The sequence below is a fragment of the Oncorhynchus gorbuscha genome, linkage group LG18 (genome assembly GCF_021184085.1).
Source record: "Oncorhynchus gorbuscha isolate QuinsamMale2020 ecotype Even-year linkage group LG18, OgorEven_v1.0, whole genome shotgun sequence".
In the NCBI taxonomy this organism is placed as follows: Eukaryota; Metazoa; Chordata; class Actinopteri; order Salmoniformes; family Salmonidae; genus Oncorhynchus; species Oncorhynchus gorbuscha.
The window spans coordinates 35,025,107-35,047,992 of NC_060190.1; the positions used below are offsets into that span (position 1 = coordinate 35,025,107).

The 22,886-nt window shown below is 44.5% G+C and overlaps 2 protein-coding genes across 2 annotated transcripts; one reads left to right on the top strand and one right to left on the bottom strand.

Annotated features, from left to right (window-relative positions):
* The first annotated feature begins 906 nt into the window (after positions 1-906).
* Positions 907-9,914, top strand: LOC124003078 (transforming protein RhoA-like). Its single transcript, XM_046311116.1, has 5 exons — positions 907-1,057; positions 2,347-2,504; positions 2,824-2,944; positions 7,533-7,663; positions 9,240-9,914. Exons 2-5 carry the CDS (start codon positions 2,349-2,351, stop codon positions 9,411-9,413), a joined length of 582 nt encoding a protein of 193 aa, XP_046167072.1. The 5' UTR covers positions 907-1,057; positions 2,347-2,348; the 3' UTR covers positions 9,414-9,914.
* A 278-nt stretch (positions 9,915-10,192) lies between these two features.
* On the bottom strand, positions 10,193-20,407 carry LOC124003077 (transmembrane protein 43). The gene is made up of 12 exons (XM_046311114.1): positions 20,158-20,407; positions 19,640-19,783; positions 19,279-19,413; positions 18,785-18,879; positions 12,707-12,756; positions 12,424-12,493; positions 12,188-12,258; positions 11,945-12,072; positions 11,557-11,631; positions 11,119-11,220; positions 10,853-10,970; positions 10,193-10,717 (listed from the first exon to the last, which is right to left on the bottom strand). Exons 1-12 carry the CDS (start codon positions 20,170-20,172, stop codon positions 10,515-10,517), a joined length of 1,206 nt encoding a protein of 401 aa, XP_046167070.1. The 5' UTR covers positions 20,173-20,407; the 3' UTR covers positions 10,193-10,514.
* Positions 20,408-22,886: the final 2,479 nt, after the last annotated feature.

A 22,886-nucleotide genomic window follows, 5' to 3' on the forward strand; every position in this document is an offset into this window, starting at 1 on the left:
ATATTGCGGGACTCTGAAACCACTGTGAAATGAGCCACGTTAATCTTACCAGTCAACCTACTATGTGTATTGGACATTCATATTGCACTGTACAGTCTTACCTATGGATTGTGGATCACTGAAATGTTGTATCAGTCTACTCAGTGACAGTACAGTGCAATATGAAAGTCTAATATGCATAGTAGGTTGACTAGTAAGCGTAGTGTGGCTGACTGGGGAGGTGATTTCCCACATTGCAATATGAATGTTCAATACGTACATGTGCTGAATAGTGAGGTGAATTCCCACAGCTAAAGTCCCACAATAAGTGCTACAACACTAATATTTGTTTTTTTTAAAACTCTTCACAGTTGTGTTTTTTGTTGGTGTCATTGAGTGGGCTGATACCCAATTTCTTGAATAGGTAAGGCTGTATAGTAAAATGTACAGTGCCTTGCGAAAGTATTCGGCCCCCTTGAACTTTGCGACCTTTTGCCACATTTCAGGCTTCAAACATAAAGATATAAAACTGTATTTTTTTGTGAAGAATCAACAGCAAGTGGGACACAATCATGAAGTGGAACGACATTTATTAGATATTTCAAACTTTTTTTAACAAATCAAAAACTGAGGGGGGGGGGGGGGGCTGGGAGGAGGTGCTCTTGTTCTCCATGGACTTTACAGTGTCCCAAAACGTTTTGGAGTTAGAGCTACAGGATGCAAATTTCTTCTTGAAAAAGCAATGCAACGATGCAATGATTTCAACTAATTTGTTGTTGTCAAATCAACTATTGCCTTTTGTTGAATTTATATAACATTCCAAACTTGTTTAGCATGATCTAGTCCAAATATGGCATGATTCCAATATTTGTATCCATTTGTATCACTTTCAATGAGGGACTTTTATTTTAAATGCAACCTGCAAATTCCACTATTGTGGATAATCCTTATTGTGGCTTGTTCACATAGGTGTCTGTTTCAGTGCACCCCCCCAAATAAGGTTGGGACAGAGCTAGCAAGTCAAGCCTGAGGCCGAGACATTATCCAGAAAACAACAATCTAGCTACATATTGGTCAGGTATGGCTAATTATCTAACCAACATAACTCATTAACCAATATTGCAGTAATATAACCGCATTAAAAGCTAGCTAGTTAATCCGGTATCGCTATATACTTGTATTTTCCTCTAGCTGCAATATTGCCAGCTAGCAATAGCCACCCCATCACTTCCGCCTCTAATGGCTTGCTAGGTTAACGTTAGCAAATCAGTTATTTTTGATTACCTGATTCAAATAGTTAGTTCTGTTGTTTACGTGGTATTCGTGCCCTGTACTATCAGATATGGTCCGCAGGAATTATTCATCACACATTTGTTGACCAGCTAGCTATACCTAAGTTAACGTTCGCTAAACTAGCACAATACAAAATTTAAGTTGCTAACTAACTATCCTAGCCAAGTTTGCTCGCTGGGTATGTTTTTTTATTTTTTTTATTTTTTATTTCACCTTTATTTAACCAGGTAGGATAGTTGAGAACAAGTTCTCATTTACAACTGCGACCTGGTCATGATGAAGCATAGCAGTGTGAACAGACTACACAGAGTTACACATGGAGTAAACAATAAACAAGTCAATAACACCATTTGTTGGTTGTCTAGTTGAATTCATCATCATATTGTGGCTAATCAAACTAACGTTAACTTCTTCAAAGTTGTTTACTAGTCAAGGGGTAGATAGCTAGCTACGAACGTTATGTTCTGGCTAAATTTAAATAATATTCTATGACTGAAATGTTAACTAAGTGGTTTCATGACAAGACACAACTATGGCTTGGTTTCAGGATTCACAAATCTTGCAGGAGAGTTTTCCCAATCATATGAATTAATCAGTGATTTTTTTAAAAAAGTATCTTATTTTGAAGTGAGAGAGCTAGGCTTTTAACAAGGATTTATTTTCGAAGGACAGTTCCACCATTTGCTACATCTAACAACAAATCCTAATTATTACATTTACATTACATTTAAGTCATTTAGCAGACGCTCTTATCCAGAGCGACTCAACTGCATGGCTCTCAGATCCTGTTCCTGGAGATCTACTGTCCTGTAGGTGTTCATTCCAACCCTCATCTAGCGCACCTGATTCTAATAATTAGCAGGTTGATAAGCTGAATCAGGTTAGTTACAATTGGGGTTGGGGTGAAAACCTACGGGAGGTTAGCTCTCCAGGAACAGGGTTGGAGACACCTGAAATACGTAATCTGTGGCCCATGCAGGACTTGACATCTGTTGTCAGTACCATCCATGCTCCAACTCTTTGACCTGCAATGTATTTATGCCCGTCTCTCAATGTTCTCTATCATTTGTCCAGTCATGGCAGCCATCCGAAAGAAGCTGGTCATAGTGGGAGATGGCGCATGTGGGAAGACGTGTCTGCTCATCGTCTTCAGTAAAGACCAGTTCCCCGAGGTCTACGTGCCCACTGTCTTCGAGAACTATGTCGCTGACATTGAGGTCGACAGCAAACAGGTGAAAAGTCCCCTCCCTTTTGTTTTTTCAACCTGTAGGACAATCAACAGAATTCACATCTGCCAACACTGCCATTGCCTCCTCCCAATTTGCATCCTCCCTCAAGGCTTGCATACATTGCCAATAGTGGCAGACAGTGTTGGCAGTCATTTGATTTCTCAATGCAGTGTAATGATGTCATGTTGCTGACTCCATCAATAATGAAATGTTAGGTTGGCCATTCGGCATCATGCCTTTTCAAGTAGGTCACGTACACTGTATCAGCTGTAACTGGTAAGTTGGGCACAGTTGGCTGATGTCTCTTGAAATCCTATGGCAGGTTGAGTTGGCACTATGGGATACAGCAGGCCAGGAGGACTATGATAGGCTCCGCCCCCTATCTTACCCAGATACAGATGTCATCCTCATGTGCTTCTCCATCGATAGCCCTGACAGTTTGGGTGAGTATTTAATTCCGCAACACACAGATCCAGTTGAACTCGAAAGTTTACATACACCTTAGCCAAATGCATTTAAACTCAGTTTTTCACAATTCCTGACATTTAGCCCCTGTCTTACGTCAGTTAAGATCCCCACTTTATTTTAAGAATGTGAAATGTCAGAATAATAGGAGAGAGAATTATTTATTTCAGCTTTTATTTCTTTCATCACATTCCCAGTGGGTCAGAAGTTTACATACACTCAATTAGTATTTGGTAGCATTGCCTTTAAATTGTTTAATTTGGGTCAAATGTTTCGAGTAGCCTTCCACAAGCTTCCCACAATAAGTTGGGTGAATTTTGGCCCATTCCTCCTGACAGAGCTGGTGTAACTGAATCAGGTTTGTAGGCCTCCTTGCTCGCACATGCTTTTTCGGTTCTGCCCACAAATTTTCAATAGGATTGAGGTCAGGGCTTTGATGGCCACTCCAATACCTTGACTTTGTTGTCCTTAAGCCATTTTGCCACAACTTTGGAAGTATGTTTGGGGTCATTGTCCATTTGGAAGACCCATTTGCGACCAAGCTTTAACTTCCTGACTGATGTCTTGAGATGTTGCTTCAATATATCCACACAATATCCCTCATGATGCCATCTATTTTGTGAAGACCACCAGACCCCCCTGCAGCAAAGCACCCCCACAACATGATGCTTCCACCCCTGTGCTTCACGGTTGGGATGGTGTTCTTCGGCTTGCAAGCCTCCCCCTTTTCCTCCAAACATAACGATGGCGAAACAGTTCTATTTTTGTTTCATCAGACCAGAGAACATAGCTCAAAAGTACAATCTCTGTCCCCTTGTGCAGTTGCAAACTGTAGTCTGGCTTTTTTATGGCGGTTTTGGAGCAATGGCTTCTTCCTTGCTGAGCGGCCTTTCAGCTTATGTCAATATAGGACTCGTTTTACTGTGAATATAGATACTTTTGTACCTGCTTCCTCCAGCATCCTCACAAGGTCCTTTGCTGTTGTTCTGGGATTGATTTGCACTTTTCACTCCAAAAGTACGTTCATCTCTAGGAGACAGAGCCCTTCCTGAGCGGTATGACAGCTGCGTGGTCCCATGGTGTGTATACTTACATTTACATTTACATTTAAGTCATTTAGCAGACGCTCTTATCCAGAGCGACTTACAAATTGGTGCATTCACCTTATGACATCCAGTGGAACAGCCACTTTACAATAGTGCATCTACATATTTTAAGGGGGGTGAGAAGGATTACTTTATCCTATCCTAGGTATTCCTTAAAGAGGTGGGGTTTCAGGTGTCTCCGGAAGGTGGTGATTGACTCCGCTGTCCTGGCGTCGTGAGGGAGTTTGTTCCACCATTGGGGAGCCAGAGCAGCGAACAGTTTTGACTGGGCTGAGCGGGAACTGTACTTCCTCAGTGGTAGGGAGGCGAGCAGGCCAGAGGTGGATGAACGCAGTGCCCTTATTTGGGTGTAGGGCCTGATCAGAGCCTGGAGGTACTGAGGTGCCGTTCCCCTCACAGCTCCGTAGGCAAGCACCATGGTCTTGTAGCGGATGCGAGCTTCAACTGGAAGCCAGTGGAGAGAGCGGAGGAGCGGGGTGACGTGAGAGAACTTGGGAAGGTTGAACACCAGACGGGCTGCGGCGTTCTGGATGAGTTGTAGGGGTTTAATGGCACAGGCAGGGAGCCCAGCCAACAGCGAGTTGCAGTAATCCAGACGGGAGATGACAAGTGCCTGGATTAGGACCTGTGCCGCTTCCTGTGTGAGGCAGGGTCGTACTCTGCGGATGTTGTAGAGCATGAACCTACAGGAACGGGCCACCGCCTTGATGTTAGTTGAGAACGACAGGGTGTTGTCCAGGATCACGCCAAGGTTCTTAGCGCTCTGGGAGGAGGACACAATGGAGTTGTCAACCGTGATGGCGAGATCATGGAACGGGCAGTCCTTCCCCGGGAGGAAGAGCAGCTCCGTCTTGCCGAAGTTCAGCTTGAGGTGGTGATCCGTCATCCACACTGATATGCCTGCCAGACATGCAGAGATGCGATTCGCCACCTGGTCATCAGAAGGGGGAAAGGAGAAGATTAATTGTGTGTCGTCTGCATAGCAATGATAGGAGAGACCATGTGAGGTTATGACAGAGCCAAGTGACTTGGTGTATAGCGAGAATAGGAGAGGGCCTAGAACAGAGCCCTGGGGGACACCAGTGGTGAGAGCGCATGATGAGGAGACAGATTCTCGCCACGCCACCTGGTAGGAGCGACCTGTCAGGTAGGACGCAATCCAAGCGTGGGCCACGCCGGAGATGCCCAACTCGGAGAGGGTGGAGAGGAGTATCTGATGGTTCACAGTATCGAAGGCAGCCGATAGGTCTAGAAGGATGAGAGCAGAGGAGAGAGAGTTAGCTTTAGCGGTGCGGAGCGCCTCCGTGATACAGAGAAGAGCAGTCTCAGTTGAATGACTAGTCTTGAAACCTGACTGATTTGGATCAAGAAGGTCATTCTGAGAGAGATAGCGGGAGAGCTGACCAAGGACGGCACGTTCAAGAGTTTTGGAGAGAAAAGAAAGAAGGGATACTGGTCTGTAGTTGTTGACATCGGAGGGATCGAGTGTAGGTTTTTTCAGAAGGGGTGCAACTCTCGCTCTCTTGAAGACGGAAGGGACGTAGCCAGCGGTCAGGGATAAGTTGATGAGCGAGGTGAGGTAAGGGAGAAGGTCTCCGGAAATGGTCTGGAGAAGAGAGGAGGGGATAGGGTCAAGCGGGCAGGTTGTTGGGCGGCCGGCCGTCACAAGACGCGAGATTTCATCTGGAGAGAGAGGGGAGAAAGAGGTCAGAGCACAGGGTAGGGCACTGTGAGCAGAACCAGCGGTGTCGTTTGACTTAGCAAACGAGGATTGGATGTCGTCGACCTTCTTTTCAAAATGGTTGACGAAGTCATCTGCAGAGAGGGAGGAGGGGGGGAGGGGGAGGTGGATTCAGGAGGGAGGAGAAGGTGGCAAAGAGCTTCCTAGGGTTAGAGGCAGATGCTTGGAATTTAGAGTGGTAGAAAGTGGCTTTAGCAGCAGAGACAGAGGAGGAAAATGTAGAGAGGAGGGAGTGAAAGGATGCCAGGTCCGCAGGGAGGCGAGTTTTCCTCCATTTCCGCTCGGCTGCCCGGAGCCCTGTTCTGTGAGCTCGCAATGAGTCGTCAAGCCACGGAGCGGGAGGGGAGGACCGAGCCGGCCTGGAAGATAGGGGACATAGAGAGTCAAAGGATGCAGAAAGGGAAGAGAGGAGGGTTGAGGAGGCAGAATCAGGAGATAGGTTGGAGAAGGTTTGAGCAGAGGGAAGAGATGATAGGATGGAAGAGGAGAGAGTAGCGGGGAGAGAGAGCGAAGGTTGGGACGGCGCGATACCATCCGAGTAGGGGCAGTGTGGGAAGTGTTGGATGAGAGCGAGAGGGAAAAGGATACAAGGTAGTGGTCGGAGACTTGGAGGGGAGTTGCAATGAGGTTAGTGGAAAAACAGCATCTAGTAAAGATGAGGTCGAGCGTATTGCCTGCCTTGTGAGTAGGGGGGGAAGGTGAGAGGGTGAGGTCAAAAGAGGAGAGGAGTGGAAAGAAGGAGGCAGAGAGGAATGAGTCAAAGGTAGACGTGGGGAGGTTAAAGTCGCCCAGAACTGTGAGAGGTGAGCCATCCTCAGGAAAGGAGCTTATCAAGGCATCAAGCTCATTGATGAACTCTCCGAGGGGACCTGGAGGGCGATAAATGATAAGGATGTTAAGCTTGAAAGGGCTGGTAACTGTGACAGCATGAAATTCAAAGGAGGCGATAGACAGATGGGTAAGGGGAGAAAGAGAGAATGACCACTTGGGAGAGATAAGGATCCCGATGCCACCACCCCGCTGACCAGAAGCTCTCGGGGTGTGCGAGAACACGTATACTTGCGTACTATTGTTTGTACAGATGACCGTGGTACCTTCAGGCATTTGGAAATTGCTCCCAAGGATGAACCAGACTTGTGGAGGTCCACAATGTTTCTGAGATCTTGGCTGATTTCTTTGGATTTTTCCATGATGTTAAGCAAAGAGGCACTGAGTTTGAAGGTAGGCCTTGAAATACATCCACAGGTACACCTCCAAATGACTCAAAGGATGTCAATTAGCCTATCAGAAGCTTCTAAAGCCATGACAATGTTCTGTAATTTTCCAAGCTGTTTAAAGGCAGTCAACTAAGTGTATGTAAACTTCTGACCCACTGGAATTGTGAGATTATTTCACAGTCTAAACAATTGTTGGAAAAAATTACTTGTCATGCACAAAGTAGATGTCCTAACCGATTTGCCAAAACTATAGTTTGTTAACAAGAAATGTGTGGAGTGGTTGAAAAACAAGTTTTAATGACTCCAACCTAAGTGTATGTTAACTTCGGACTTCAACTGTATATACACATGCATGCAGATTCTGTTTTGTGACACGGGCCCTTGTTTTGGTGACAGAGCTTTGACAAACTTGGAAGGCACACTTGCACACACAATAAGAGGAATTGTACCTGGACAGCCTTGATTAGTATTCTATTGATTTCTGCCCTTCTCTCCTGTGTAGAAAACATCCCAGAGAAATGGACTCCAGAGGTCAAACACTTCTGCCCTAACGTTCCCATCATCCTAGTGGGCAACAAAAAGGACCTGCGTAACGACGAGCACACCCGCAGAGAGCTAGCCAAGATGAAGCAGGTACAGTCAGTTACACACACACACTAAAGTTGTCATCAGGCTTAAATTCAAATCCAGTCTGACCTATCCCGAGTCTGAAAACAGCCAGACTTCTAGAAAACAGTTGCGCCTTTACCCAGACCATGTTGCCATTGTGCATAACAGCAAATTTCACCTGTAGGTTATATTGACTGTTGAGAACAATTCTACGAAAAGAAGACAAACTCACCTTAGTTGTGTAGGGCTGGGATCATCAAATAGATTCAGCTGCTAGCCTATCTTTTCTTGAGCGGATCAGGGGGCCAGAACATAATTTCAAATAAACTGTTGCTTAACTGAACAAAAATATGACTAAAGCATAATAATTTCAAACCTTGCTTGCATTTGTATACAATCACATATACACTATATATTCAAAAGTATGTGGACACCCTTTTTAAATTAGTGGATTCGATTATTTCAGTCACACCCATTGCTGACAGGTGTATAAAATCGAGCACACAGGCATGCAATCTCCATAGATAAACATTGGCAGTATAATGACCTTACTGAAGAGATCAGTGACTTTCAACATGGCACTGTCATGGGATGCCACCTTTCCAACAAGTCAGTTTGTCAAATTTCTGCCCTGCTAGAGCTGCCCCGTTCAACAAGTGCTGTTATTGTTAAGTGGAATCGTCTAAGAGCAACAACGGCTCAACTGTGAAGTGGTAGGCCACACAAGCTCACAGAACGGCAAAACCGTGTGCTGAAGCACGTAAAAGTCTGCTATCCTCGGTTGCAACACTAACTACCGAGTTAAACTGCCTCTGGAAACATTGTCCGCAAAATAACTGTGAGCTTCATGAAATGGGTTTTCAAGCCTAAGATTGCCAAGCGTCTGCTGGAGTGATTCAAAGTTAGCTGCCATTAAACTCTGGAGCAGTGGAAACTGATTCTCTGAAGTGACGAATCACGCTTCACCATCTGGCAGTCCGACGGACAAATCTAGATTTGGAGGATGCCAGGTGAACGCTACCTGCCAGAATGCATTGTGCCAACAAGTTTTTGTGGAGGAGGAATAATAGTCTGGGGCTGTTTTTCATGGCTCAGGCTAGGCCCCTTAGTTCCAGTGAAGGGAAATTGTAACGCTACAACATACGATTACATTTTAGACTATTATGTGCTTCCAGCTTTGTGGCAAGTTTGGGGAAGGCCCTTTCCTGTTTTGCATGACAATGCCCCGTGCACAAAGCAAGGTCCATACAGAGCCCTGTCCTCAACCCCATTGAACACCTTTTGGATGAATTTGAAAAGCAGACTGTTTGAAGCTGGTGTACAAAACCGAATGTAAGAAGCAAAAACAAAACTTCTGACCAGGAAGCAGCACACACAGAACAGATCTATCGCTTCTTAGACTCACATTTCTATATGAATATGGTCAGGTCGCCCAAAAGGATACATGTAGCTTTAAGTTTAAAATAGGACTTAAGTCAGAATTAACAAATCAAGGACATTTTAGAAAATGAATTATTTTACTACCTTTTTGGGGGGGACATTGGGGTCCTGATAATGTAGGAAACCACACACACGCCTAATTCTCCCCCACCCACAACAGGAGCCTGTGAAGCCAGAGGAGGGACGTGACATGGCGAACCGTATCAGTGCCTTCGGTTACATGGAGTGCTCTGCAAAGACCAAGGATGGTGTGAGGGAAGTGTTTGAGATGGCCACCAGGGCGGCGCTACAGGCCCGGCGGGGGAAGCCGAGAAATAAATGCCTCCTACTGTAAAGAAGGCATGAGGGACTCTGCCTCCTACTGGGGGCAAGGCAGAAGAGATTAGATCTATTCCCCTTCTGCCCCACAAGACTGTGCTCCCCATTTACTAAAGATGTAATGCTTTTAAATTGTCTTAAAGTGCGTCATGTTTTCGTCAGTATTCAATGATGGGGTTATGGAAAAGCTTTTTTATTGTACATGAGTGAATCTGCCATATCAACACTTCCTTTGAACTTGTACTGCCATGCAACCTATTGTCATACCTGCCAATTAAGTGCTTGAGCCCCGCCCACTGAACTGAGGAATGTCTCCATAGCCAATCAGGGTGGGGTACCCATACACTGATCTAAAGGCTTGATATTTTGGTGTTATGCACACAGGCATAACATTTTCTAAATAAATGTGCTTCATATAAAGCCCTATGTGCATCTATTCATATGCGCACACAGAAACGTGTCTGTAATAAATACCTTGACAGTGGAAATAAATTACAAATGTTTGCAAGAAGCTAAATTGAGATACTGTATTGTAGCGAATTCAGGGGGGGGGGGGTGGACTCTAACCTCAGGTCCAAAGGTTCCGAGTACTTCAGGAGACTGACCTTACATGGGCACCATCCTACTTCTGACACCAATGTAGCCTGGATCCAGCGACTCAAGGCAACGCCATGATATCTGAGCATCTTGAAAAAGGTGGCTATGTATTGGTTTAAGGTCACCACAGTATCATTGTGTCGCAAGAACAATGAGTTCTGCTTACATCTGCCCATACTAAGTTAAGCACAGAGGGTGGACAACTTAACGCACATTTTATTTAACATTATGTAACACTCATTCATAAGCAGTATACAATCAAATGCCTTACATGCTTAAATATCCCTTAAGTCTTTGGTATTATTGCTAAACTTGTTCAATAATATGTGCAAATGTATTTGTCTTATGTAACATTGTTCTGCACTTTTCTTAGATTGACCACATTATCTAAATTCCTGAGGGGTCTGTCAAAGAGCTAAGGGACTATTTGGTGAGGTTACAAGACAATGGATCTCAAATGATTGTTCTGCAAGGTTTGGAGAGCTGATGACGAGGCTCGTTCAGTTCAAAGCGTTAAACATCATTGGTGTTTCTTGGCCGGGGCGCGAGAGCGCGCGATGACGACTGGAATCACAGCCATGGCGATTAGCCCCACAGCCACTAGGGGGCGGTAGAAGATCCAGCCAGAGGCGATGGTGAGCAGGGAGAGGGAGCAGGAAATACACAGGGCGAAGAGCTTCAGCCCCACGCTGATCAGCTCTCGAAGAATAGGGATCCAATCCACTGGATAACAAAATACACGAGTTAAGAGACACTGACATGCATGCAGAGCAGTTAATTTGAGTGGAACGTAACCACATGGTCTATGCTTAGGAAAAGTAAAATGAGGTATTGGAGTTAACCAATACTGTGTGTTACCCAGTGTGTGGATGATGCGGATCATCAAACTAATGCCAAGGAACATGAGTAACCAGCCTCCAGCCCTGAGAGCCCAGGTCAGCATAGCATTGTTATTATGCTCCCTCTCAAACACTTCCTACAAACAAAACCAACAGGGATGTGATCAAGGCAGCATAGAAAAATCAAGACATGGTTCAGAGTAGGTACATTTCAGTGATGGATGAATAGAGGATATTGTCAGAAGTAATCAGGAAAAGTCACATCCTTCAAAAAAAAACTCTCACCTCAGCAGTGAGCTCCTCCAGATAAATGATCTCCAGTGTGTCTCCTGATTTGGTCCTAAAGGGCTTCATGGTGTCATAATTCTGCATGGCCACAACACTGACCTGTGGGACACCAGGCTCTCAGATCAGTTACAGTACTCCAGTTAGCAATCAGTTGATGACAAGAGTTGTTCCACTGACAGCTCATTTGAAGAAGATTATGGACTTCTATAGTATATACAATGACATAAGGGGTACATGGGGGCAGCATTTAGTACACAGTGACATAAGGGGTACATGGGGGCAGAATTTAGTACACAGTGATTGATGCTAAATAATGACTGATAACAGAGAGTTGAAAATAACTTCTCTATTGGGAGATGGACATTTCACAAGTTGACAACAGCAATCTACAAGCTGACCAACCTGAGATCAGTATAAAGCGCCTGATGTACTCACTGTCTGGGCTGGCCCAGGGTAGGTTCCCTCCCCACTGAGTCCTGCATAGGAGAAGCTCACACGCACATCCCCCACCTAAACACAAGCAAACAAATCACCAAAGTTTTGAATAGAATGGATACAAGTGAATAGAATGGATATGAGTGTCATGAGCCTGTGCATACCAGCCTTTATGTGAAAAGCTATAGGTTTATGAAGGTGAGTTATTGTGTGAAAAACTGTAGGTTTGTGTTGGTGAGTCTGTAAAAAGCTATACATTTGTGTATGCAAGTCATTGTAAAAAGCTCTGAAAAGATCTGATTTGGCATTTTGTCATGAGTGGGGGAGTGGGAGACATCTGAATTGGGCTGCCTGTTTAAACGCAGCCATTGTGTTGAGTGACACTCACCTCTGGTCTGCGGGGGTGATGGGTGTGGTAGAAGTAGTCCTCATCAACCGTGAGAAAGGAGTCAGAATCAGGGGCAGGGAGACCCTTCAGACTCAATGTCTGGAAGTTCTCAATCTGATCCACCAATCCTCAGGAGACAAAACAAATTAATCAATTACCCAATCATTAAGAATATCACTGGGATACAATTCAAAAAGGTTGTTAGACAAGCAATGGAGCTGCTAGCCTGTGTTCTGTAGATACCTTTGGAGAGCGAGAAAGGTCCAACCTGAACATCAGAAGCCACCACTGTTACACTCTCCACTGCCATGGCACTGTTAAAAAAAAATAATAATAATAAAAATAAAAAATCACCAGCATGTCAGGTAGAGATGACCAAATACCTCTGTACCAGTTCATCAACATAATACCGGCTGTACTTGTGACTGAGAATGAGTGAGACAGAAAGAATGAGACAGAGGGCAAAATAATTGGAGTACCTCGGGTTGATGTGACCAATCTCTTTATCAAAGTTCCTGCTGTTGATAAGCTCTGCCTTCCACTCGGAATCTGAAGAAAGAGTTAGGATAAATTTGAAATGTGTCGTGTTTATAGTACTTCCCTTATTATAGTACTTCACTGTGTGGTACACACAGGAGGTTGGTGGTACCTTAATTGGAGGACGGGCTCATGGGTAATGGCTGGTTTCCATGTGTTTGATGCCATTTCATGCACGCCGTTCCAGCCATTATTATGAGCCATCTTTCACTCGTCTGTACTTACTGTAGTTGTACGTAGTCTCAGTCTTGGACTCTCCATCCTCGTCATAGTCTCTGAGGAATGGTCAACTAGCAGGTTACAAATTCAAATATACACGACCTCATGGCTTGATTTTTGCTGACATTTACTGTCAACTGTGGGACCTACATAGACAGGTGTGTGCCTTTCCAAAATCATGTCCAATCAATTGAATTTACCCCAGGTTGTCTCCAATCAAGTTGTAGAAACATCTCAAGGATGATCAATGGAAACAAGGATGCACTGGAGCTCAATTTCGAGTCATAGCAAAGGGTCTGAAAACATTTAAATAAGGTATGTTTATTTTTAAACATTTGCAAAAAAATTCTAAAAACCTGTTTTCACTTTGTCATTATGGGGTATTGTGTGTAGATCAAACCTTTTTTATTTAATCAATTTTAGAATAAGGCTGTAACATAACAAGTGGTCTGAACACATATGCATCTTCAAAAATAGTTTTCACATACAAACTCTATATGTCCGAACTCAGAATCTAACAGGCTTCACAATAATAATGGTCGCTGTGTGATTGCCGATTTTCGGCATTTATCAAAGTCCCAGCAGGTAGCTTGATGTCAACTGTGTCCATGTTAACAGGATTATTAGGGAAATTGTTCCTTGCAAAGCATGTAAAGGTTTTAAATCAAATTATTACCTTTAATCTGAATATTGACAATAATCAAATTAGTGTGCATGTAAACATACCCAGTGAAGGTTGGTAAAAAGAGATCTGTCAGTAACAGGTAACTGATGAGGAGTGACTGAATGACTGACTGATCCCTAAAGATTGGAAAGCTGCCGCAGTCATCCCCCCCATCAAAGGGGGATACACTCTAGACCCAAACTGATAGAGGCCTATACCTATCCTACCCTGCCTTTCTAAGGTCTTCGAAAGCCAAGTTAAACAGATCACCGACCATTTCGAATTCCACCGTACCATCTCCGCTAAGCAATCTGGTTTCCGAGCTGGTCACGGGTGCACCTCAGCCACGCTCAAGGTCCTAAACGATATCATAACCGCCATCGATAAAATACAATACTGCACAGCCATATTCATCGACCTGGCCAATGCTTTCGATTCTGTCAATCACCACATTCTTATTGGCAGACTCGACAGCCTTGGTTTCTCAAATGACTGCCTCACCTGGTCCACCAACTACTTCCCAGACAGAGTTCAGTGTGTCAAATCAGAGGGCCTGACCTCTATGGGGGTGCCACAGGGTTCAATTCTCGGTCCGACTCTTTTCTCTGTATACATCAACCGCCCAACAACCTGCCCGCTCGACCCTATCCCCTCCTCTCTTCTCCAGACCATTTCCGGAGACCTTCTCCCTTACCTCACCTCGCTCATCAACTTATCCCTGACCGCTGGCTACGTCCCTTCTGTCTTCAAGAGAGCGAGAGTTGCACCCCTTCTGAAAAAACCTACACTCGATCCCTCCGATGTCAACAACTACAGACCAGTATCCCTTCTTTCTTTTCTCTCCAAAACTCTTGAACGTGCCGTCCTTGGTCAGCTCTCCCGCTATCTCTCTCAGAATGACCTTCTTGATCCAAATCAGTCAGGTTTCAAGACTAGTCATTCAACTGAGACTGCTCTTCTCTGTATCACGGAGGCGCTCCGCACCGCTAAAGCTAACTCTCTCTCCTCTGCTCTCATCCTTCTAGACCTATCGGCTGCCTTCGATACTGTGAACCATCAGATCCTCCTCTCCACCCTCTCCGAGTTGGGCATCTCCGGCGCGGCCCACGCTTGGATTGCGTCCTACCTGACAGGTCGCTCCTACCAGGTGGCGTGGCGAGAATCTGTCTCCTCACCACGCGCTCTCACCACTGGTGTCCCCCAGGGCTCTGTTCTAGGCCCTCTCCTATTCTCGCTATACACCAAGTCACTTGGCTCTGTCATAACCTCACATGGTCTCTCCTATCATTGCTATGCAGACGACACACAATTAATCTTCTCCTTTCCCCCTTCTGATGACCAGGTGGCGAATCGCATCTCTGCATGTCTGGCAGACATATCAGTGTGGATGACGGATCACCACCTCAAGCTGAACTTCGGCAAGACGGAGCTGCTCTTCCTCCCGGGAAGGACTGCCCGTTCCATGATCTCGCCATCACGGTTGACAACTCCATTGTGTCCTCCTCCCAGAGCGCTAAGAACCTTGGCGTGATCCTGGACAACAAACTGTCGTTCTCAACTAACATCAAGGCGGTGGCCCGTTCCTGTAGGTTCATGCTCTACAACATCCGCAGAGTACGACCCTGCCTCACACAGGAAGCGGCGCAGGTCCTAATCCAGGCACTTGTCATCTCCCGTCTGGATTACTGCAACTCGCTGTTGGCTGGGCTCCCTGCCTGTGCCATTAAACCCCTACAACTCATCCAGAACGCCGCAGCCCGTCTAGTGTTCAACCTTCCCAAGTTCTCTCACGTCACCCCGCTCCTCCGCTCTCTCCACTGGCTTCCAGTTGAAGCTCGCATCCGCTACAAGACCATGGTGCTTGCCTACGGAGCTGTGAGGGGAACGGCACCTCAGTACCTCCAGGCTCTGATCAGGCCCTACACCCAAATAAGGGCACTGCGTTCATCCACCTCTGGCCTGCTCGCCTCCCTACCACTGAGGAAGTACAGTTCCCGCTCAGCTCAGTCAAAACTGTTCGCTGCTCTGGCTCCCCAATGGTGGAACAAACTCCCTCACGACGCCAGGACAGCGGAGTCAATCACCACCTTCCGGAGACACCTGAAACCCCAACTCTTTAAGGAATACCTAGGATAGGATAAAGTAATCCTTCTCACCCCCCCCCCCCTTAAAATATTTAGATGCACTATTGTAAAGTGGTTGTTCCACTGGATGTCATAAGGTGAATGCACCAGTTTGTAAGTCGCTCTGGATAAGAGCGTCTGCTAAATGACTTAAATGTAAATGTAAATGTAACATCAATGATGTCGCTCTTGCTGCTGGTGATTCTCTGATCCATCTCTATGCAGACGACACCATTCTGTATACCTCTGGCCCTTCTGGTCCTTAACAAACCTCCTGATGAGTTTCAATGCCATAACTCTCCTTCCGTGGCCTCCAACTGCTCTTAAAATGCAAGCTCTTCAACCGATCGCTGCCCGCACCTGCCCACCAGACTAGCATCACTAATCTGGACGGTTCTGACTTAGGTATTTGAAGTTGTCCACATATTCTAGGTGTCTGGTTAGACTGTAAACTCTCCTTTTGTACTCGCATTAAGCATCGCAAATCCAAAATTTAAAAATAAAAAAATCAGCTTCCCATTTCGCAACAAAGCCTGCTTCACTCATGCTGCCAAACATAGCCTCGTAAAACTGACCATCCTGCCGATCCTAGACTTTTGCAATGTCATTTACAAAATAGCCTCCAACACTCTACTCATCAAATTGGATGCAGTCTATCACAGTGCCATTCGTTTAGTCACAAAAGCCCGATATACTACCCACCACTGCGACCTGTATGATCTCGCACTCGCTTCATATTCGTCGCCAAACCCACTGTCTCCAGGACATCTATAAGTCTTTGCTAGGTAAAGCACCGCCTTATCTCAGCTCACCATAGCAGCACCCACCCGTAGTACGTGCTCCAGCAGGTATATTTTACTGGTCACCCCCAAAGCCAATTCCTCCTTTGGTCAAATTTCCTTCCAGTTCTCTGCTGCCAATGACTGGAACAAATTGAGAAAAAAAAAAAAAAAAAAAAAAAAAACTGAAGCTGGAGACTCATATCTCCCTCACAAACTTTAAGCATCAGCTGTCAGAGTAGCGTACAGATCATTGTACCTATACATAGCCCATCTGTAAATTGCCCACACAACTACCTCATCCCCATATTGTTATTTATTTATATTTGCACCTTTGCACCCCAGTACCTCTACTTGCACATCTATCACTCCAGTATTTAATTGCTAAATTCTAATTATTTTGCCACTACGGCCTATTTATTGCCTTACCTCCCTAATCTTACTTAATTTGCATACACTGTATATAGTCTTTTCTATTGTGTTATTGACTGTACGTTGGTTTATTCCATGTGTAACTCTGCGTTGTTTTGTGTTGCACTGCTTTGCTTTATCTTGGCCAGGTCGCAGTTGTAAATGAGAACTTGTTCTCAACTGGCCTACCTGGTTAAATAAAGGTGAAATAAATTAATAAAATAAATCATTTATGATTGTGTGCACAAGGTTACATTATCATAGTCCTGTCCACCAGTTAGTCCAACCCTACATACAGTGCCTTCAGAAAGTATTCCCCTTGACTTTTTCCACACTTTGTGGAAATTGAGATTCTGTCACAGACCTACACAAAATAACCCATAATGTCAAAGTGGAATTATGTTTTTATACATTTTCACAAATTAAAGAAACTGAAATGTCTTGAGTAAATAAGTGTTCAACCCCTTTGTTATGGCAAGCCTAAATAAGTTAAGGAGTAAAAATATGCTTAACAACTCACATAATAAGTTGCATGGACTAATAATAATAATAATAATAAGTGTTTAACATGATATTTGAATGACTACCTCACCGCTCTACTCCACACATACATAAAATGAACTGTAAAGTCCTTCAGTCGTGCAGTGAATTTCTAACAAATTCAATCACAAAGACCCCCTGGTCACATTTCAGTTGGTTTTCCAATGCCTCGCAAAGAAGGGCACCTATTGGTTGATGGGTAAAAATTAAAAAGCAGACATTGAATATCCCTTTGAGCATGGGGAGGTTATTAACTACATTGTTGACGGTGAATCAAAACACCCAGTCTCTACAAAGATACAGGTGTCCTTCCTAACTCAGTTGCCGGAGAGGAAGGAAACCACTCAGGGATTTCACCATAACTCCAATGGTGACTTTAAAACAGTTAGAGTTGAATGGCTGTGATAGGGGAAAACTGTGGATGGATCAATAACATTGTAGTTACTCCACAATACTAACCTTAATGACAGAGTGAAAAGTAAGCCTGTACAGTATAAAAGTATTACAAAACATGCATCCTGTAAAACTGCAAAGAATGTGGCAAAGAAATGAACTTGAAATCCTGAATACAAAGGGTTATGTTTGGAGCAAATCCAACATCACTGAGTACCACTTCATATTTTCAAGCATGGTGCTTGCATCATGTTATGGGTCTGCTTGTAATAGGCAAGGGATTTTTTAGGATAAACATAAAATGGAACAGAGCTAAGCACAGGCAAAATCCTAAAGGAAAACCTGGTTCAGTCTGCTTTCCAACAGACACTGGGAGACAAATTCACCTTTCAGCACGACAATAACCTAAAACACCAAGCCAAATATACACTGGAGTTGCTTACCAAGTCGATGTGGAATGTTACTGAATGTCTTAGTTAAAGTTGCCCCAAAAATATAGCAATACAAAATAAAATTGCCTTCAAAAGCTATAGAGATACTTGAAAATGGCTAACTTGACAGTGCTTGAAATATTTTAAAAAGCATAATGTGCAAATATTGTACAATCCAGTTGTCAAAACTCTTATAGACTTACTCAAAGACTCACCGCTGCAATCACTGCCAAAGGTGATTCTAACATGTATTAATTCAGGGATGTAAATGAGATTTAATTTTTAATACATTTGCCAACATTTCTAAAATTATGTTTTCACTTTGTCATTAGGGAAAGATGTCTAGTCAGTTGTACAACTGAATGCCTTCAACTGAAATGTGTCTTCCGCATTTAACCCAATCCCCTCAATCAGAGTGGTGCGGGGGGCTGCCATAATCAACATCCACATCTTTGGCGCCCGGGGAACAGTGGGTTAACTGCCTTGCTCTGGGGCAGAACGACAGATTTTTACCTTGTCAGCTCGAGGATTCGATCCAGCAACCTTTTGGTTACTGGCCCAAGGCTCTAACCACTAGGCTACCTGCCTACACAATGGGGTATGATGTGTAGATGCGTGCATTTTTTATTTATTTAATCCATTTTGAATTCATGCTGTAACACAACCTAATGTGGAATAAGTCAATGGGGTATGAATAATTTCTGAATGCACTGTACCTACCAGATCATAAGACCCTGACTCACCTGCTCTCGCTGTACTCCACCCACTGGTACATCTCCACCTGTCTCTTCAGCTTCACCGCCTGCACCGCCACTCTGTAGTTTGGGTCATGGAGAGGCTATAGAGGGGAGGGATGGGAGGAGGACGTGATAACAGGTTAAGATCAGGGATCATATCCACAAAGTGACTCAGAGTAGGAGTGCTGATCTTTTAGATCATAATAAATAAAAATATATGGACAGATCCTAGATCAGCAGCACATACTCTGGAATGCTTTGTGGATGTAGGCCCAGTTAAAGACATGACAGATCAGAAAGAGGCTTAAGGGAACACTTCTGTAAAGCATTTGAGAAGTAGGAGAACTGAATAGTAAGTAGTAGGCCTATATTGGTTGATTATTTACCCAAGAGTTACAGCAGCGCTCAGTTGAAACAGCACCTTTTATAGAATTTGGGCCTGGTGATGAGACTGGTAAGGGGAATAGTAATGCATAGTGGTAAGTATTGTAGGCCTATACCTGTAAGGTGCGCAGTGGGCCTGTCATGTGAACCAGATGGTTGTTGTTATGGTCCAGTGGGCTGGAGTACAGGTGCAGGGACACCACCTGAGAGAGACCCTCATCCAGGGAGTTAGCCGTTCTCAGGGCCCTTCCCTGTGTGGGAAACCAACTGTTGGACTACTGGAGGCCTATACCTGCCAAATAGCCTATTATACACACACTGCACACAGCTCAAATAAATGGTTTATTTGAAATGTGCCACCCCATGTAATTGTCATATTCCAGACATCTTTCGTTTCAATTATGCAATATTCTAGAAATGTCCACTGACATAGACACTTAAACTGTGCTGCTACACACACTGTTTGAAACTACTCGCCTCATTGGTGAAGAGGACGTAAAAGGAGAGGGCGAACAGTACAACACCAGTAACTGTTCCCCCTGCGGTTTCACTCAGACGCTCCAGGAAGCCGGGCTTGGAACGGCTGGTTGTCCGCGTGTGCTGGTCATGTTCTGCCGCTAACTGTGAAAAGGACAGAAGAAATATGCAGGGCCCGGTTTCCCAAAAGCATTTTAAATATGCACTATGCAGAAATCGCTCCGCCATTTCCTGGTTGCTAACGTTACAATAATTCGCCTAATTTCAAGTTAATGTGAAGAAACAATCAAGTTTAGAGAATCATTATACCATCCAAACCGCTGACATTTTCCATAATCAAAAATATTTTATTTTCAACTGTCGTGAATTGTCCTGAACCGCCTGTCCATCACTACTCACTTTTAGGGCTGTGTAGCTGGATGAAAATTAATATCAGAATGACTGATACAATGCACGAAATTGCACTGATAAATGGCAAGGCTTGGCTATGGTAAGGTTAATAAAGAAATAAAACTTACTGTTGGAGCCGACATTGTCCACGCCCAACCGTGTATCAGCAAAGAGATGAAGTTAAAGAAGTTTGCAGTTCGCTATTTACGTCCTTGATTCAAAATAGACTTGCAAGCATTAGCTGCCCGCGGATACTCAATTGGTCAAGCAAGAGACCTCAACAAAATAAAGCAATAACTTGAAATACGCGTTTCGTGAGGTAAAAGGACATTTGCCGTATTTTCTTGGGGATGCTGGGAAATGAAGGCATGCTGTCATGATGGCCCCGCCCAATCTGTCCGCTTGAGATAAGCATTTTTTTTTGTACGGAGGTCTATGAGAGAATGTCGATTAGAAGTTTCATAATGTTTAGGCTTTTACAAATGTACTGATAAAAGTGGATCCCCGCGGGAATTCTGGCAATGTTGAGAAAAACGACTTAGTTGTCGTGCCTGTTGTCAGTGGTGGAAAAAGTACCTAATTTTCATACTTGAGTAAAAGTATAGACACCATAACAGAAAATGACTCAAGTAAAGGTGAAAGTCACCCAGTAAATAGTACTTGAGTGAAAGTCTTTGGTATTTGGTTTTAAATATACTTAAAGAAAGTAAATGTAATTGCTTAAAGTATAAATCATTTCAAATTTCTATGTTAAGCAAACCAGGTGTCACACATTTCTTGTTATTTTTTGTTGTAATTTACTGATAGCCAGGGGCACACTCCAACACCCAGACATCATTTACAAATGAAGCATGTGTGTTTAGTGAGTTTGCCAGATCATAGGCAGTAGGGATGAACAGGGATGTTCTCTTGAGAAGTGTGTAAATTGGACCATTTTCCAGTCCTGATAAGAATGAAGGCACAAACTGATATTCTGTTACCAAACTTTGCATCTACACAGTTCTTCAAGTAAATGTGTTTTTGTAAAATCTTTAGTGGAAATGGTTCAAAGTAGTCATTGTACACAGAGTTGTATTATTTGTTTAACTTTGCAATCATTGGTTTTTGTTTGACATATATTTTAAAGTGAAAAATCTGAGTCTCAGTATCTCTCGATTACCATGGAATTTCCCTTTGTAAATTCAGCTATCTCTGTGTATGAATAATGCTGTGTGGTAGCTTGCCTAATAAATCAGACTTTTATACCAATACTGATGTGCAGTCTGAAACGTAGAGGTTTACCTTTACAAGCCAGAATGTTGAATAAAACTACATTTGAACTTACTCTGCCAGCTCTCTATGTGGTTGGTCCTTCAGCCACTCGTAATTTGAGCTAAAATATCCACAGGAAAGTATTGTTTACCCACCTTTTAGAGCGCTGGTACTGCCGTTGAAATTGATATCACCCGGCACACGTGCAAAACCATGCAAATTTACTTGAAGAACCATGTAATCGCCACATTTCTTGCCTATGTGATAGCCTGCATTTCGATAATCCATACATTTAGGAGTGAGTCATAAGTGTGTACTTGGTTTCTGACTTGATTGATTTAGGCAAGCTCACATACTTTGCAAGTCTTGGGATCATGTAGGTGTGCTTTGACCCTTTGCTGACCTTGTCATTTCTGGTTGTTGGGAAGAGTTTGGGCAGTGTGACAGTGGACGTCTTTTTGCCCTTACAGGAGCTCTCCCTCACACACAGACACACACACACTCCCTCTCTCACTCTCTCTCATTGCAGTTCTGTGAGGATGGCAGCCTCAGCCTATCTCTCCTCGGTAGAGGAGGATCTATCATGCCCCATCTGCTGCAAGACCTTGAGGGAGCCTGTCATCTTCTCCTGCAGCCACAGCTCCTGTAGGCCCTGCCTGGAGGCCAGCTGGAGGCAGGCAGGTGTCCAAGACTGTCCTATCTGCTGATGCAGGTCCTCCAGAGACCATCCCCAAGTCACTCTGGCCCTAAGAAGTAACTGTAATGCCCTGCTGAGGGAGAGGGATCGCCAGAATACTCAGGGGCCCACATAAGAGGCTATGGAAGGGGTAGCAGAGGGTGCTATGCAAGTAGAAGACAAGGGCCCGCAGGCTGTGTGTAGCCTCCACTCCCTGAGGCCCTGTTTATTCTGCCTCAAGGAACCGTGTGTGGTTTGTGCGGAGTGTGTGTCTGATCACACAGACCACATTTTCTGCTCTGTGGCAAAGGCAGCAACCCAGTGGAGAGAGCAGCTCAGAACCACACTGAAGACCCTGCAGTAGAAAATGGATTAGACCAAAGTCACCTCGGACAAAAGGCCAGGAAAAGCTTGGGCAGGTTGCAGGGAACCAGGTGCTGAGACGGAGGCTGGAACGGGGGCAGTTTGGGCTGGGTAAGCAGGTCCAGAGAGGAATCCAAGGAAGCAGTAGAGTGGGGGGTAGGGGGGGGTCCAGGACAGAGTAGCGAAGCTGACGAGATGTGGGACTGGACCCAAGGACCAGAGTCAAAGCGAACAGAACTGTAGCAGAGAAGAAAACAACATCAGGCAAGGGAAACCAGGCACACACACACACACACACACACACACACACACACACACACACACACACACACACACACACACACACACACACACACACACACACACACACACACACACACACACACACACACACACACACACACACACACACACACAGAGAGAGAGAGAGAGAGAGAGAGAGAGAGAGAGAGAGAGAGAGAGAGAGAGAGAGAGAGAGAAAGAGGGAGAGAGCACTGGGGGAGTGGCGGCAGGTTAGGGAGACACAGGATGAGCACTAGAGAGCGTGGCAGGCTCAGATGTAACACT

Excerpts from the sequence above, each read along its gene's own strand:
- LOC124003078 (XM_046311116.1), top strand. The coding sequence starts at position 2,349 with ATGGCAGCCATCCGAAAGAAGCTGGTCATAGTGGGAGATGGCGCATGT. Across the intron at positions 2,505-2,823 it reads TTGAGGTCGACAGCAAACAG|GTTGAGTTGGCACTATGGGA; the intron begins GTGAAAAGTCCC and ends ATCCTATGGCAG. Across the intron at positions 7,664-9,239 it reads AGCTAGCCAAGATGAAGCAG|GAGCCTGTGAAGCCAGAGGA; the intron begins GTACAGTCAGTT and ends CACCCACAACAG.
- LOC124003077 (XM_046311114.1), bottom strand. Across the intron at positions 12,494-12,706 it reads TGAGACTACGTACAACTACA|ATTCCGAGTGGAAGGCAGAG; the intron begins GTAAGTACAGAC and ends CTCTTTCTTCAG. Across the intron at positions 12,073-12,187 it reads ACCTTTCTCGCTCTCCAAAG|GATTGGTGGATCAGATTGAG; the intron begins GTATCTACAGAA and ends TTGTCTCCTGAG.